At 46.9% G+C, this 14782-nt stretch overlaps 1 protein-coding gene across 1 annotated transcript in view; it reads right to left on the bottom strand.

The window, feature by feature from the left end:
- The window catches only part of LOC120879819 (chymotrypsin-like elastase family member 2A), a 17743-nt gene extending 2961 nt beyond the window's left edge, over positions 1 to 14782 (bottom strand). The window contains exons 1-7 of the mRNA XM_040262816.1: positions 14743 to 14782; positions 14389 to 14477; positions 9531 to 9628; positions 7632 to 7760; positions 5252 to 5388; positions 2213 to 2358; positions 875 to 1027 (exon numbers count right to left, since the gene is read on the bottom strand). Of these exons, the coding sequence (XP_040118750.1) occupies positions 875 to 1027; positions 2213 to 2358; positions 5252 to 5388; positions 7632 to 7760; positions 9531 to 9628; positions 14389 to 14477; positions 14743 to 14782 (792 nt within the window). The remainder of the gene's footprint in view (positions 1 to 874; positions 1028 to 2212; positions 2359 to 5251; positions 5389 to 7631; positions 7761 to 9530; positions 9629 to 14388; positions 14478 to 14742) is intronic.

Here is a 14782-nt window from a genome sequence, read left to right as displayed (position 1 = left end):
CTGGTGGCTCAGATGTAAAGAATCCACCTGCAATGCAGGAGACCTGTGTTCGATCCCTGGGTTGGGAAGATCCCCTGGAGGAGGGCATGGCAACCCACTCCAGTATTTTTGCCTGGAGAATCCCCATGGACAGAGGAGCCTGGTGGGCTACAGTCCATGGCGTCGCAAAGAGTCAGACACAACTGAGTGACTAAGCTCAGCACAGCACAGCACACATGTAACCCCAGAACATGTGATTCAGCTTTTTTAAAAAATGGTTTGGTTCTCTTTTCCTGAATTCAAGAAGTCTTTTTGCCTCTGAAAATCTCTTACCTCTCCTGTAATTATCTAAGAAAATTGCAATGATATTTTACATCAGAGGTTCTACATAAAATTAAATGTAAAGTTACAGTGGAGGTAACTAACTCTGATGTATCACTTAATTGGGGTCATTAAGGTTTAACACTGCTCTTTAATTGCTAAAATTATGGGGAACCCCTTTAGAAGGACTAGTTTCGAACAATTAAGGCTGTGGGGGACTCAAATGATTGGGTTTTGGGCTTTGCAGATAAATGTAGCATTGGGCAGTAGGGTCTGGGCTTACACATAGATAAAGAGAAGTAAAATACTCCATGAATCCTAGGAAAACTGCTCTTAATGCTGGAGGAAACCTTTATTTTCAACCTCTTTGGACAAAGCTCTCCTCTACATGCCTTTTCACTCAACTTACACAGAAACTGTGAAGGCCCATGGGGAACCCTGTGGAGGTCGCTCAAGTCTGCACTTTCTAGCTTTCAGGAGGAGGGAGGGGATTCTTAGAACTTAGGTGGGCATGGCCCTCACTGGGCCAGGGGAGGGCAGGGCCCGTGGGTCTCACGGCTTGTCCAGTTCTTACCGAATTGATCCAGTCATTGTAGTTGGAGACCCGTGTGAAGACAGAGGGCTTGCGGTAGTAGTTGCAGCCGAGGGAGGACCCGAAGCTGACTATGCCGTGCAACTGCCACTGGCCGTTATCTGCCTGGCAGTTCAGTGGCCCACCGGAGTCCCCCTGGGGAAGAACAGAGTTGTGCCAGGAGGGGCCTGGGGGCTTGGGCAGGGGCGTGGGAGGGGCAGGGGCTGCTCTTCAGAGCCCTTGTTTTACACATTGGCAGTGTATTGATATTGTTCCATGTGGGTTGCCAAGTTCCCTGAGGCCAGCCCTCACAGTCACAGCTCAAGATGGCACCATAATACTGATAGGAGCTAGCCCTTGCTCTTCCTGGGTGCCTGGAGTGGTGCTGAGCACTTTATAGGCCTTATTCCATTTCATCTTTACAAAAATCTACGAGGTAAGTATCGCTACCTGGTGGCTCAGATGGTAAAGAATCCGCCTGCAATGGAGGAGACCTGGGTTCGATCCCTGGGTCAGGAAGATCCCCTGGAGAGGGGAATGGCAACCCATCCCAGTACTCTTGCTTGGAGAATCCCACGGACAGAAAAGCCTGGAAGGCTATAGTCCACGGGGTCGCAGAGAGTTGGACACGACTGAGCGGCTAACACACACGCCATTTCACCGAAGAGAAAAGCAAAACCCCTCAGTCTGAGGTTGTACAGGCAATAAGTGAAGGAGCTGAGATGTGTCCCTGAGTTAGAAATTGATGCACTCCACCACCATTGGGAGTTTCCTCCCACTAAGGGAGTTTCCTTGGAGCCGGGCTGCATGGGCAGAAAGTGGAGGTCTCCAGTGTAAACTGAAGGACACATGAGGCTCCTTCCTGCCCTGTGCTCATGTTGCAAAGCCCACCACATAGCAAGTCTGTTTGGTTAAGATGGTGTGTCTAGAAAGGCTGTGTCGTAGCTACCCTGAAGCGACCATCATGAATGGGGTTAATTCAACAGATAAACTTGAAATCATCTCGGAAAGATCCTGACTCAGCAAATAGGTCCCCTTGTCTCTCTTCCTACACAGAGGAAAGAGTAAGTGATGACAGTAATGAGAGGCCTCAATGGGACTCAAGGCAGGACCTTCCAGCAGTGAGAGGGTAGACACTATTACAAGGAGAATCTCAAAACATCTTTTCTGGAGACTGCAAGGACAAAGGTCAAGGTCTCAAACATGTGAAGCTGCTTCCTAGCACTTCTGCCGGCAGGTGGGAGGATACAGTCTAGGACCCCAAAAGACTCTCCCCACCTTCAGCTCCATTTTGCTGGCGGGGGGTGGGGGGTGGGTGGGGGCGGTGACTTCTGGACTCACATTGCAGCTGGAGGTCACGCCGTCTCCCCCAGCACAGATCATATTGGTCTTCACAGTGCTGCCCCACCAACTAGGTTGGGAGCATGTGGCATAGTCCACAACCAGCAGCTCACCCTGCTGCAGGATGTCAGGAAGAGCTCCATTGGCTGCATGAGACAAGAGAGAAGGTGTTACAGCGACAAAGGGAAAAAGCAAGTAGGGGATGCCTACTGAATTTTCTGCCCAGCCCCTTTTCCTTTGGTCCCTCTCCCTTCCTTCCATCTATAGGGTTGCCATAGAAGCAGCCAATTTGCCTACACTGTATCCTCACAGTTGATTGGCCACTGCTGATTGGTGCAGGGGTGAACACCTGACTCCAGCTAAGCCAATGAGCTCCTTTTCCTGGGAATTTGGGGTTGGGACTAAGAAATCCCAGCCAGAGAGGATATAAATCTGGGAGCTGTTGGTACTGGCCGCCATTTTCTTCTAGGGAGAGAAGGATGAAATAGACCCATGAAGAAAAGAAATTCTGAGAGAGGGTTTCCTGAGTTTCTAACAATCGGTGTCCAATTTTCTCCTGTTCATTAAGCCTGGCTCTCTCTGCCCTTGACTGAGTCTCTTGTTCAGTTAGTTGTGTCTGACTCTTCGCAACCCCATGGAATGCAGCATGTGAGGCTTCCCTATCATTCACTATTTCCCAGAGTTTGCTCAAACTCATGTCCCTTGTATTGATGATGCCATCCATCTGTCTCATTTTCTGTTGCCACCTTCTCCTCCTGCCCTCAATCTTGCCCCATATCAGGGTCTTTTCCAGTGAGTCAGCTCTTTGCATCAGGAGTTCAAAGTATTGGAACTTCAGTTTCAGCATCACTCCTTCCACGGAAAATTCAGGGTTGATTTCCTTTAGGATTGACTGGTTTGATCACCTTGCTGTCCAAGGAACTCTCAAGCATCTTCTCCAGCACCACAGTTCAAAAGCTTTAGTTCTTTGTCTCTCAGCCTTCTTTGTGGTTCAACTCTCACATCCGTTCATGACTACTGGAAAAACCATAGCTTTGACTGTATGGACCTTTGTCAGCAAAGTGACGTCTCTGCTTTTTAATACACTGTCTAGGTTTGTCATAGCTTTTCTTCCAAGAAGTAAGCATTTTTTAATTTCGTGGCTGAAGGTGAGCACTGAATTTCTTAAATCCTTAAAACAAACTCCCCTTTTGACTGAGTTGGCTCCATGGATTTCTACCACTTAACATAATATAACAATGAGCCTGCTGGCATTTGGAGCCCGAGGTTGGGAAAAATATTTGAATGTGTTGAAAGTAGAGCTTTCCTAATTGTTCGCAATGACACTGCCATCACACTTTCAGTACTACCACCACTGCTACTAACGGCCAGGCTTAATAGTATTCTTCACTTGCATTTTATTAGGCTTTTCAAATGCTATGCTAATCCTCATGATATTTATTCCTGTTTTGACAGGTGTGACACTGAAGCCAAGAGAAGTTAAGCGGTTTTCCCAAGAGCACTCTAATTAACTCCATTCTAACCTGTGTTACTTCACTTTCACTTTTCACATTTCACTTTCATGCATTGGAGAAGGAAATGCCAACCCACTCCAGTGTTCTTGCCTGGAGAATCCCAGGGACAGGGCAGCCTGGTAGGCTGCCGTCTATGGGGTCGCACAGAGTCGGACATGACTGAAGCGACTTAGCATCAGCAGCAGCAGCAACCTGTGTTACATTTTGCAAGTGTATGGGCATTTTCACATCTCTTTAAATGTTCACCAACGGTATTTCCATTTTACAGATGAGGAAACTGAGGCTTCAACATGGCTTGCCTGAGGTTACGCAGCTAGTGGCCAACATAGCTGGGAATAAAGTCAAGCACTTGGACCCTTCCCTGGCTCTTGCTGCCTCCAGGGAAATACATTCTCCCTGGGTGTTTTCTGATAAATGAACCAGTGGCTGAATTTGTATCTCAATAAGTAAGAGATACATCTCCACTTCTCACTTCTGCTAAGTGTCCATGAGTCCTGTTTTTGCAGATAAGCCAGACAAGAGGGTGATATCAATTTGAGTGTATGTGTGTTGATGTACCTCTGTAAAAAAATGTCACTTACAGGTTTGTCATTATGAGAAAAAATAGTCACTTACTTTCATGGGCCTTCCTGGAATTTTCCAAACCTCTGGTGATTTCCCAAGGGGAAGGCAGGTCCTCTGCTCCTTCTTGGTGACTTACTATCATTGGATTTCTGACCCTTAGGGAGACCCACACATACTCAGGGTCTGAGTGGCACGGTAAGGCGGCACTCGACAAGTGAGGTTTGAGATGGGAAGGTCCTCTGATGAGGGCCCCAGGAGCTTTGTGGAGCTGTAGAATCCTGAGGTCACAGAGTGAGTGCTATTTTAGGCCCTGGCTTTGGGCCATAGGAGGGACTTCTATGCCAGATGTCAGGTAGTCATGGTGACAGTGACAACGGGTAACACACAGCACCGTGTGCCAGGCACTGGTCTAAGTGCTTCCCATGGATTATCGACAACCTTGTGATACAGAGCCTGTTATTATCCCCATTTTACAAATGAGGAAGCTTCAGCGTGGAAAGGCTAAGCAATCTGCACATGGCCACACAGCAAATAGGTGGAGGACCTGGATTTGAGCCCAGGCATTCTGAATTCCTATCTGTGTGCACGCACGTGTGTGTGCTCAGTCGCTTTATGTCCACCTCTATGCGACCCTGTGGCCTGTAGCCCACCAGGCTTCTCTGTCCGTAGGACTCTCCGGCAAGAGTACTGGAGTGGGCTGCCATGCCCTCCTCCAGGGCATCTTCCCGACCCTGGAGATGAACGCTTGTCTCCTGCGTCTCATCCCCTGCATTGCAGGTGGATTCTTGACCCACTGAGCCACCTGGGAAGGCCTTATCTGTCTACACTATCCTTCTTCTCCAAGGCAGCAGGCACTTCTTCCAGACTCCTTGGATAATGAGCGGAGAGAAAACCCCTCACTGAACTGGGGTGACATCGCCCCCTTCCCTTAGGAGCCATGGGGCTCCCAGCACCCACTTACTCTTCAGTCTTCCCCAGCCCGTGACGTAGCAGACATAGTTGTTGGGCAGGATGGTGCCGGCAGGCGGCAGGCAGCCCAGCTGGATCTTGTCAGTCAGGGGGACAGAGCTGGCCAGTTTGAGCAGGGCAATGTCGTTCCTGGGTTGGAAAAGAAGTGGAGCATAACTAGAGGGTTGACTGGTTCTGTCCCAGTTATATTTCTGATTCTAGCCCCAGCTGGGATCACTGAACCCCATCCATGGCTGGACTGATGCTGACTCTTCCTGCTGTTGGGGTTACGAGGGATTGGGAGCAGCTATGGTTAAACCCCAAGATTGTATTTAAAAAGAAAATTTTGGCCACATTCAGCAGCGTGTGGAATCTTAGTTCCCCTGCCAGGGATTGAACCCATACCCCCTGCAGTGAAAGGCAGAGTCTTCACCACTGGGCCACTGGAGAAGTCCCCCCAGGACTGTATTTTGTCCCTGGTGGAGCTTGAAGCCCTAAATTCCTAAAGGCCTTTCAGGGGACTGTTTAAAACAGAGAGGGCAAGTAAGTCTGTCTTGCAAAGTCCACTCTGATGGATTAGTTGTGGCTGCCTGGCAGGCTGTGTTGACAAGGACTCTGAGTTCTTTTCAGGATCAGCAGGGAATAAATCCATTATTGCTTGGTGATGTCCATGCTGGCCTTGTACTTCCTGTGTTTGGTTTAGAAAACAGCAGATGTTCAGACCAAAAGGATTTTTTGCCTTTATTCTTCACTCTCTCTTCCACCTTGAGCTCTGCTGTCAGATTTATCCCTGAACTTCATGTCCTTGTCTAGGAAACCTTTAGCAATTGGCCAATCACATTTTCGACCATGGCTGCAATGAGATCTCCCACCTATTGGTGCTTGTTGCAATGTGATGTTGACACTTTGTCCATTGAGAGCTGGGGGTTTCAGTTTCTTCCCCCTGGGTGGGGATGGGGGGCCTGTGATGTTTAGGAAGTGACACCATGTGACTTTTGAGACTAAGTCATGACAAGAGATGAAGCTTCTGTATGATCTTTCAAGATTTCTTTCCTTAGATCCTAACCTCTGTGCCACGAAGAAGCCAAGGCCACATGGAGAGGCCATATGTAGCTAAAAATCTCTCTCTCCACTCTCTGCCCAGCCATCTCCTTCCCATCTCTTAAAGCTTCTCTGGACACATTCCGTGTCATTTTTTGGCTTTCCAATGTCTTGTCTGTGTGTGTTTCATCTAGCTGACTAGCCCCTTTGCGGGCAGAGACTGCCTTATGACTCCCAGACTCCTTGCATCCTTTGTGAGCCATCAGCAGTGCTGGACCACAGCAGGCTGCCCAGATGAAAGAGCGCAGAGAGTTACGGCCACAAAGCATCCTCTGCTGTCTCCTGGGCTGTGATGCAGCGTCATTGGAAGATTTGGTGAGTGAGCTTTCTGGGCAGCCATTCAAGAGTGGCATCTTGGGCTGCAGAAGAGGCCTTGTGTGTGGTTAAAGGATGCAAATTTGAAGAGCTGGCTGGGGTACTTCTTTCTAAAGGCCCTTCTGGAACTGCAGATGTGCTCTTGGGGGATGGGAGAGGATGATGGATACTTCTGGGTTCCAGGATGGTGATGGGGAAGCAGGAAAAGAGAAGATAACTTTCTGTCCCTGGTGGGGAGATGTCAGCAATGCCACACGGTCGTTATTCATATCTAAGCCAGCAGGCTCCTTAACCACCCCCTGCACTGCCTCACAGCCACACTTCTGGCCATGGGCACCCTGAGAGCTGCTGCAGTGACCTATGCATCTCTATGCGTCCAGCACTCAGTGTGGTATGTGGAACATGGGTTGGGGGATGGTCACCAAAGGCTCAGGGTGAGCATGGGGTGGCATGGGTTCGTCTAATGAGTTGGGGAGTAGAGTCTCCCTGCTGGTTGGGGAGCCATCACTAGGGTTTTGCAGAGCTCTGAACCCTTGACTAGCTTCCTGTGTCTGTTACCAAGGCTGCTTTGCAGGGTTTCAGGGAGTCTTTGTTTTTAAAACATCTTGCTGGGAGAAGGTACAGGGTGGAGGAAGGCAGGAAGGACCATGTCCCACTCTGCTCATGGACTCCACTCCCAGTTGTAGGGCCTGTAGACCCATCTCTGTGTCCTCAGGGTTTGGCACAGAATAAATCCACGGTCAGTGAGTGCCTGGGGTGGACCGGAACCTTGTAGACTTAATTGACAGGAGATCTAGGTTCCCCCCGCCACCCTAGTCACATGCCAGCGCAGGCCTCTTTGGGGCTGAGAATCTCTCCCCGCTCCCTCCAGAAGGAGCAAAGGATGGGACAGCACCCACTGCTTTCTGTGAGATAGCCCACCCCCAGTCTGTGTCCCTGCCAACCCACCGCCCAAAGTGCACCCAGACAGAACACACCCTTGGGCGAGCTGGTTGGAGTTCCACTTCTCGTGTATCACGGACTTGGAGACTGCGACAGCCAGTGAGCCAGGCTCAATGGTGGAGAGACTCTGCCGGCCCACCACCACGCGGTAGGTCCTGGAGGAGCTGGGGGAGAGGGGGCCGGGCAGGGAAGGTGAGCTCTGGGCTGTCCTTTCCTCTCTCTAAGCACTATGGGCTGGGACACCCCAATGAATGTACTAGTTAGAAACCAAGCTCTGGACGGTGCTGGGGGACCTGAGCCAGCTCCTGCTCCAAGAGCCACTAGTTGGCATTGGTAATTTTTCTTTCCTTGGAGCAATCGGTTAGTTACAACATAACATAAAAACTACAACAAAACAGTAATTACAACTATATGATACCAACTGTAAACTATAATATAAAATAAAATTATAATAATATAAGCTCTATATTACTATAGGAGAAGTAAGATGGATACAGATAACCACAGTCATTTAACTTAAAGGGCATTTTAAATTTTAATTTTAAAATTTTATTATCTTTTTTGGCCACAACTATATGGCATGCAGAACTTCCCTAACCAGGGATCGAACCTGTGCCCCCTGCAATGAAGCACAGAGTCTTAACTACTGGACCACTAGGGAAGTTCCCAAGGCCATTTTTTTTTTTTTAGTTTAACTCTTCATTTCCTGCTTTTAAATGGGGAACCTGAGGCTTGCATGCGTGAGTGCGTGCTCAGTTGCTCAGTTGTGTCTGACTGTTTGTGACCCCATGGACTATAGCCTGCCAGGCTCCTCTGTCCACGGGATTCTCCAGGCAAGAATACTGCAGTAGGTTGCCATTTCCTTTTCCAGGGGATCTTCTTGACTCAAGAATCAAACCTGTATCTCCTGTGTCTCCTGCCTTGGCAGGCGGATTCTTTACCCTTGAACCACCTAGGAGGCCAGCCTGAGGCTTAGGAAGGACTAACTGGTCCAAAGTCTTACTCTCCAGCTCGTTAGTACAACTCAGAGGTAGAAGCAGGACTCCTGAACCCCAGACCGCTGTGATTTCCCCCCCACCTCATAGAATTTGTAAATTAGGTAGAGAGAAGGGACCACCCCTGACAATGAGTGTCCCACTGGCCCAGTGGAAACTCCAGTGAGCGCCAGCCTGGGTAAGCCAAGCAGAGGCTGTAGGGAAGGAAGAGGACAAGGTGAACAATGGATGTCACAGAGCCTTTCCCTTCCCTGTGGGCCTTTATAATGGTGCTAGTTTCACTTCTATTGAGCACTTACTCTATGCTGGCCCGTTTAATGCATCATCTCATTGAATCCACACTGAATACCGATGGGTGCTTCCCTGGTGGCTTAGTGGTAAAGAATCTGCCTGCCAACACAGGAGACACGGATTTGATTCCTGGGTCGGGAAGATCCCCTGGAGAAGGAAATGATAACCCACTCTAGTATTCATGCCTAGAAAATCCCATGGGAAGAGGAGCCTGGCAGGCTACAGTCCATGGGGTCACAAAGAGTCAGACACGACTGAGCGACTAAACTACAACTACTGCAAATACTGTTATCTGCTTTTTTGCAGGTGATGGTATTGAGACTTGAAGAAGTCATTCAAGTAGCTCAAGTGAACCCAGTTCCAGATCCAGAGGCCATATCTAGTTCGCCCCAAAAGGGCAGAAGATGGGCCTCTCCCTCCCCATAGTCCCCCTCAGTGCCCTGCACAGAATGGGCAATCCATATTGTATATATGGGTCTACCAACAGACTGAACTATAGATCAAAGAGAGAGTATTTCTTGGCCAAGGAAGTGGTTATGTGCGATGCTTCTTTATATGGGGTGGTTTGGGCCATCCGGGCTCTAACTCTGAGAGATGAGTGCTGGCCAGTAGGGTGAGCAGGCGGGGAGACGGGGGAATAGCAATTACCTGATGCAGTGGGCCGCTGTCAGGACCCAATTTTGTTCTATCAGAGACCCTCCGCAGGTGTGATGCCACTGGCCGCTGGAGCTGTACTGCAGGGAGACCTGGGAAGAAGCACAGGTGATCCCATAGCTGAAAGGGCCGGGCCCTCCGCTCTGCAGCATCCCAGCCCCGGCAGTGGGGTAAGGGGAAGTTGAGCAAGCAAGACACTCGCCTCAGGTGCAAAATCTAAGGGGGCATGAAGAAACTCTAATCCAGCTACATGACATTTTAATAATCTTTAGAAAATTAACACAAAAAAATCTATGATGAACAAAATGTCAAAAATGCAAATAAAAACTCTATTAAGAAGTAATTAGTTAAAAAAATTTTTTTGGGCTGTGCTGCAGGGCATGTAGGATATTCGTTCCCCAACCAGGGATGGAAGCCACGCCCCTTGCATTGGAAGTGGGGAGTCTTAACCCTGGACTGCCAGGGAAGTCCAAGAAGTAATTGTTTTGAACATCTTTCTGTAGTGCGACTTGTTGGGATTTTTCCTTTCTTGGGAGCTATTTCTTCAGGACATATTCCTCCAATTTAATATGTGTAAAGCAAAATTTTGATCCCTTCTGCCCACTCCCTGAATCTGTGCTTTCCTTAAATTTTCTTGTCTTGGTAAATGGCAAACCAGCTGTACCTGCTGTTCAGGCCAAAACTCTTGGCAGTGAATTTGATGCTTCTCTTTCTCTCATCTGCCTCATTCGAACCCACCAGCAAATCCCACCAGCTCTACTTACAGAATATGTGGACAGAACGCCTCCCTCCTACCACCTCAACTGCTGGTCCCCACCATCTTCACATCTCACCTGGGTTATTATTGTAGCTTCCTATGTATTGTCCCTGATCTCGGTTTGGCCCCTTCCTCACCCCATTTCTCAACACGGTGGGCAGAATGATCCTTTTAAAATGTGAGCTTAATTATGTTTCTCCTCTGCTCTGAACTGCCAGTGGCTTCTGCTCTCATACGATGTAAACCCCAAACTGCACAATGCCCTACAAGGTTCTACACGACCACCCTCACCTTACAGGCTCTCATTCCCCTTTCTGCTCCAGCCACACTGAGTGACCTCCACGAGGTTCTGAAAACACAACAAGCCCACTTCTGCCTCAGAGCCTTTGCATTTGCTTTTCCTTCTGCCCAAACTATTCTTCTGTAAAGTATTAGCATAGGTTTCTCCCTCACTTCCTGCAGGTCTGTGCTCTTCCCTGGGAGGTTCTCTGTGACCACCTTATCTAAGGGTATGCACACTCATGTCCACACAAGTGTACATGCGTATCCTTACGCACCCATGCACAGCTCTTTCCTCGTGTCCTGTTTTATTCTTCATCTCTCATCACCTGATGATAGTGTCTGTCATCACCTGATGCTATGAATTTGCCCATTCAGTGGTTGATACTCTCATTCTCCCACTTTAATATAAGCTCTGTGAATTTTATTTCCACTGCTGTATTCCAGGTGCCTAGAACAGTTCCTGTCTCATAGTGGGTCCTTCATAAGTTGAACAAGTGAGTTAATCAGAAAATGAGTGAATGAATGAAAATGGACTCACCAGGGCAAGTGTCTGGTCTCTCTTGCCGAACTTGTCGCCTATTGCTCTTCAGTTTTTCCTTGAAGACTAAATCCACTCGTAGGATTATGAAAATACTTAAGTGCACTTTACCCCTGACGACTCCTCAACTTTTTCTTTAAAGAAAAACTTGTTTCCACTTAGATTTGATTGTTTAATGGGTGTGGATTGGAACTTGAAGGTGGTTGCATTTGGCACCATTTGGGTCTCTGTGGAAGCTGTCCCATCTCCTTCCCCTTGAAGTCCCTGCCCAGGCCATATAGAAAGGAGGGAGGTGACAGCAGAGCATTGCCTGCTCTGACCATGGTTCCTGTGGAGGAAAAGCAGGAGTGATGCTGCTTTTCTCCAAACATCATTTCTGATTATCCCCATGACATCTTGTTTGCTTCACATTAAGGGGACTTAGATTAACTGACTTTTTAAAAACAATGCTTAAAATTAGACCAAATTAAAAAGATACCTAAAAGGATGCCCCACGCCCAAATCTCTAAATAGGCTGAAATCATCCTACCGATGTGAAAATTTGAAATACTGTGTAAACATATAATTTGTGGGCAGCAAAGTGTGGCCACAAGAGCAAAGGTTAAACCAAATTTGACTCTGCACTTTCCCCCAGGCTAACTGGGTCACTTTGGGCAATTATATAACTTTTCTGAGCCCCAGTTGCCTTGTCTAGAAAATGGGAATTATAATGCTTGTCTGGGGCTCTTGGGATTATTAATAATCATAATCGCTAACACTTTAAATGTCTAATAATTTGAACACTTACCATATACCAGACACTGTTCTGAGCTCAGAGTATAAATAAGCTCACATCACAATCACAGTAATCTCATGAAGCACTATTATTATTCCCACTTTACAGATGAATAAAATAAGGCAGTGAATAGAAATTTGTACAACATGGTCCACATCATAAGGGGTGCCGTGTATTTTTAATATTACTCACTGAGAAAGGTAGATTGAGTTGCTTCACTTGTACACTAGTATGTACCATAGCATGGATAGTCTGGCTCCAGAATCTATGTGGAAACTTTACACATCCTACTTTATTACTATCTTTTTTTTTTTTTTGGCTATGCCCTGCAGCATGTGGGATCTTCATTCCCTCCCAGAGATAGAATCCACACCCCCTACAGTGGAGATGAGGAGTTTTAAACACTGGGCCACCAGTGAAGTCCTACACACCCTACTTTAATTTTAAACCATCTAGCACTTTATTTTCCAGTGTCTAGTGGATTGTGACCTAGAATCATAATCTTGAGATGAGTGTGGAACAGAAGAGACCCCTCAGCCAATGTAGAGCAAATTATATTTGTTTAAAATTTTGATATTTTGTTCATTATGATAAAGTTTGATTTTTTTAAAAAATATTGCGTTAAAAATTCATTTTGGTTACTGAGTTTTGTGGCGTTTCCTTAACTTTTGCCCCCAAAGTGAGTGCCTCGTTTGCCTCACCCTGGTCCCCACCCTGCTTGACCTGCCCACCCATCCTGATTAAAAAAATCTCCTAGGGAAGCACAAGCAGGAAGTGTAGTGAGACCCTTCTAAGACTAGCATCAACTGGTTCCCAAGGCAAGGATACGTTTGTATCAGCAAGTGGTACAGAGGTGGAGCAAATGGTCCAAAGGGTGAGGAGTTATTCTGGTAGGCAGCATTGATTGATTCTCAGCACAAGGGTGACCTCTACTTAAGGGGGAGGTATAGGGCCCCTCTTCCAACTTCCCAGAAAAAATATATTGTGGCAGTGTGAGAAAAGTAGAAGAACTGGCAAAAGTACACAGAGCTAAGTACTGGGTTGGCTGAAAAATTCGTTTGGGTTTTCTTTTGGTAACATCTTATAGAGAAATCTGAATGAATCTTGTGGCCAATCCAATACATAAATTGTGAATTGTCCGTCGCTATCTATGACTGAAGCTCTCCTAATTGAACGGAAGATGAATGGATGTTGCATTCCCTCCATGAAACCTACTGATGGCTGCATGGGTGCTCTGAGCACTCCCTTACATTGTAAACTCACCCCACTCAACCTTTCTGCTCCCAAACCTGTGTATGCCAGTTGTACTCATATTGTAATCATGTGTATTAATTAAATATGTAACCAATGAAATATGGGTTCTAAAAGATAGCTGTGATTTACATGGAAACTAAGGTAAGTGCTTGGAAGAGACCAGATAACCATGACTTTTAAAAAATTGCTGTGAATTAAGCATAGATGAAAAAACTGAAAAACTGAGAAAAAAAGGTCATCACAATCTGGAAGGGCTGTCAGATTGCTTCTTGAGTATCTCATAGTCAGTGACTCTACTTTAAAGAAATGGAATTACAGATGATATATTGTGGGGATTTATACAAGATAGATTGGTGACTAAATGCGTATTTATAAGTTTTCAATTAAAATATGTGTTAAAGGATATGTGTGATTTCTAATAATTTATCTATAACCAATCTTTCGATTCGTTGTTTAGTCACTAAGTCGTGTCCGACTCTTTGCAACCCCATGGACTGTAGCCCACCAGGTTCCTCTGTCCATGGGATTTCCCAGGCAAGAATACTGAAGTGGCTTGCCATTTCCTTCTCTGGGGCATCTTCTTGACCCAGGGATTGAACCCAGGTCTCCTGCATTGGCAGGCGGATTCTTTACCACTGAGCCTATTAATCAATCCCAGTCATGTCAGATAAGAGAGATTTTACTATATTTATTAATGTCAGTGTAAGCCTCACATATTTCTTTCATGAGTCCTACCACTAACAGGTCCTAGTAATTTGTGCCTGTGCCCCACCCAGCATTTTTAGTCACCTTATTGTTAGAATTATTTCAAGGTAAGGAGGCATTTACTTTATTGGTAACATCGATTTGCCTGTAGTCAAGAATTAATTTGTATAAAATAGCATTGATTGGTTCCTGAAAGCAAGAAATATTTGCATAGAGTGATGAATGGATCTTCAGATAACAGTATATTTGTAAGCAGGCATCTGATTGGTTAACAGAAAGAATGTATTTGTGAATTTGTGTGGATGGGTTGTGGGCTAGGGCAGATGTTTATCCATGTTAGAGAAGGCCCCTCTCCTTCCACCCCCAAGGTTGACCAAGGGCAGAGAAATGCATTATTTATTGTTGAATTCCCCCATCTTGCCCTTTGAGTCCCCACCAATCCTCATTTTTGCCAGTGCAATAGACCCTGTGGCGGAGGGTAAAGGGCTGATGTTATGTATGTAAGGACAAGGAGGCAAGAAGTAGAGTATGGGGGACTCACCTGCCAGGGCCAGCTGTTGGGCCTTGCATCTTCACCTCCAACCACTCTGGACAGTTGCGGTGGGTAAGTGGGGACCCCACAGCTGAGAGCTGTAGAAAGAGAAAGGGTTGTAAACCCAGGAAGCAGTGACCCAAACAATTTACCCCACACTTCCTGAATTCCCAACCCCCAAATAGAGAATCCCTGTTCTGGAAGGATCCTTACAGGTTGTAGAGTCCTACCCTTTGTTGCTCTTTTCTGAAATTTCACTCCAGCTTTCTTACAACCACAGGACTGAGCCCAGCGGGTACAGGGAGATCCCATCCCCAGTTCCACCAGGAGGCTGGAAAAGTGCCTCTGGGTGACAGGGCTTACCTCCAGCCACCAGCGTAGACAGTAGTAAGGCCCTGATCAT

The sequence above is a fragment of the Oryx dammah genome, unplaced genomic scaffold (assembly GCF_014754425.2).
Source record: "Oryx dammah isolate SB20612 unplaced genomic scaffold, SCBI_Odam_1.1 HiC_scaffold_21, whole genome shotgun sequence".
NCBI lineage: Eukaryota > Metazoa > Chordata > Mammalia > Artiodactyla > Bovidae > Oryx > Oryx dammah.
Note: the sequence above shows the minus strand (reverse complement) of the source record. Positions and strands in the feature narration are given on the sequence as shown.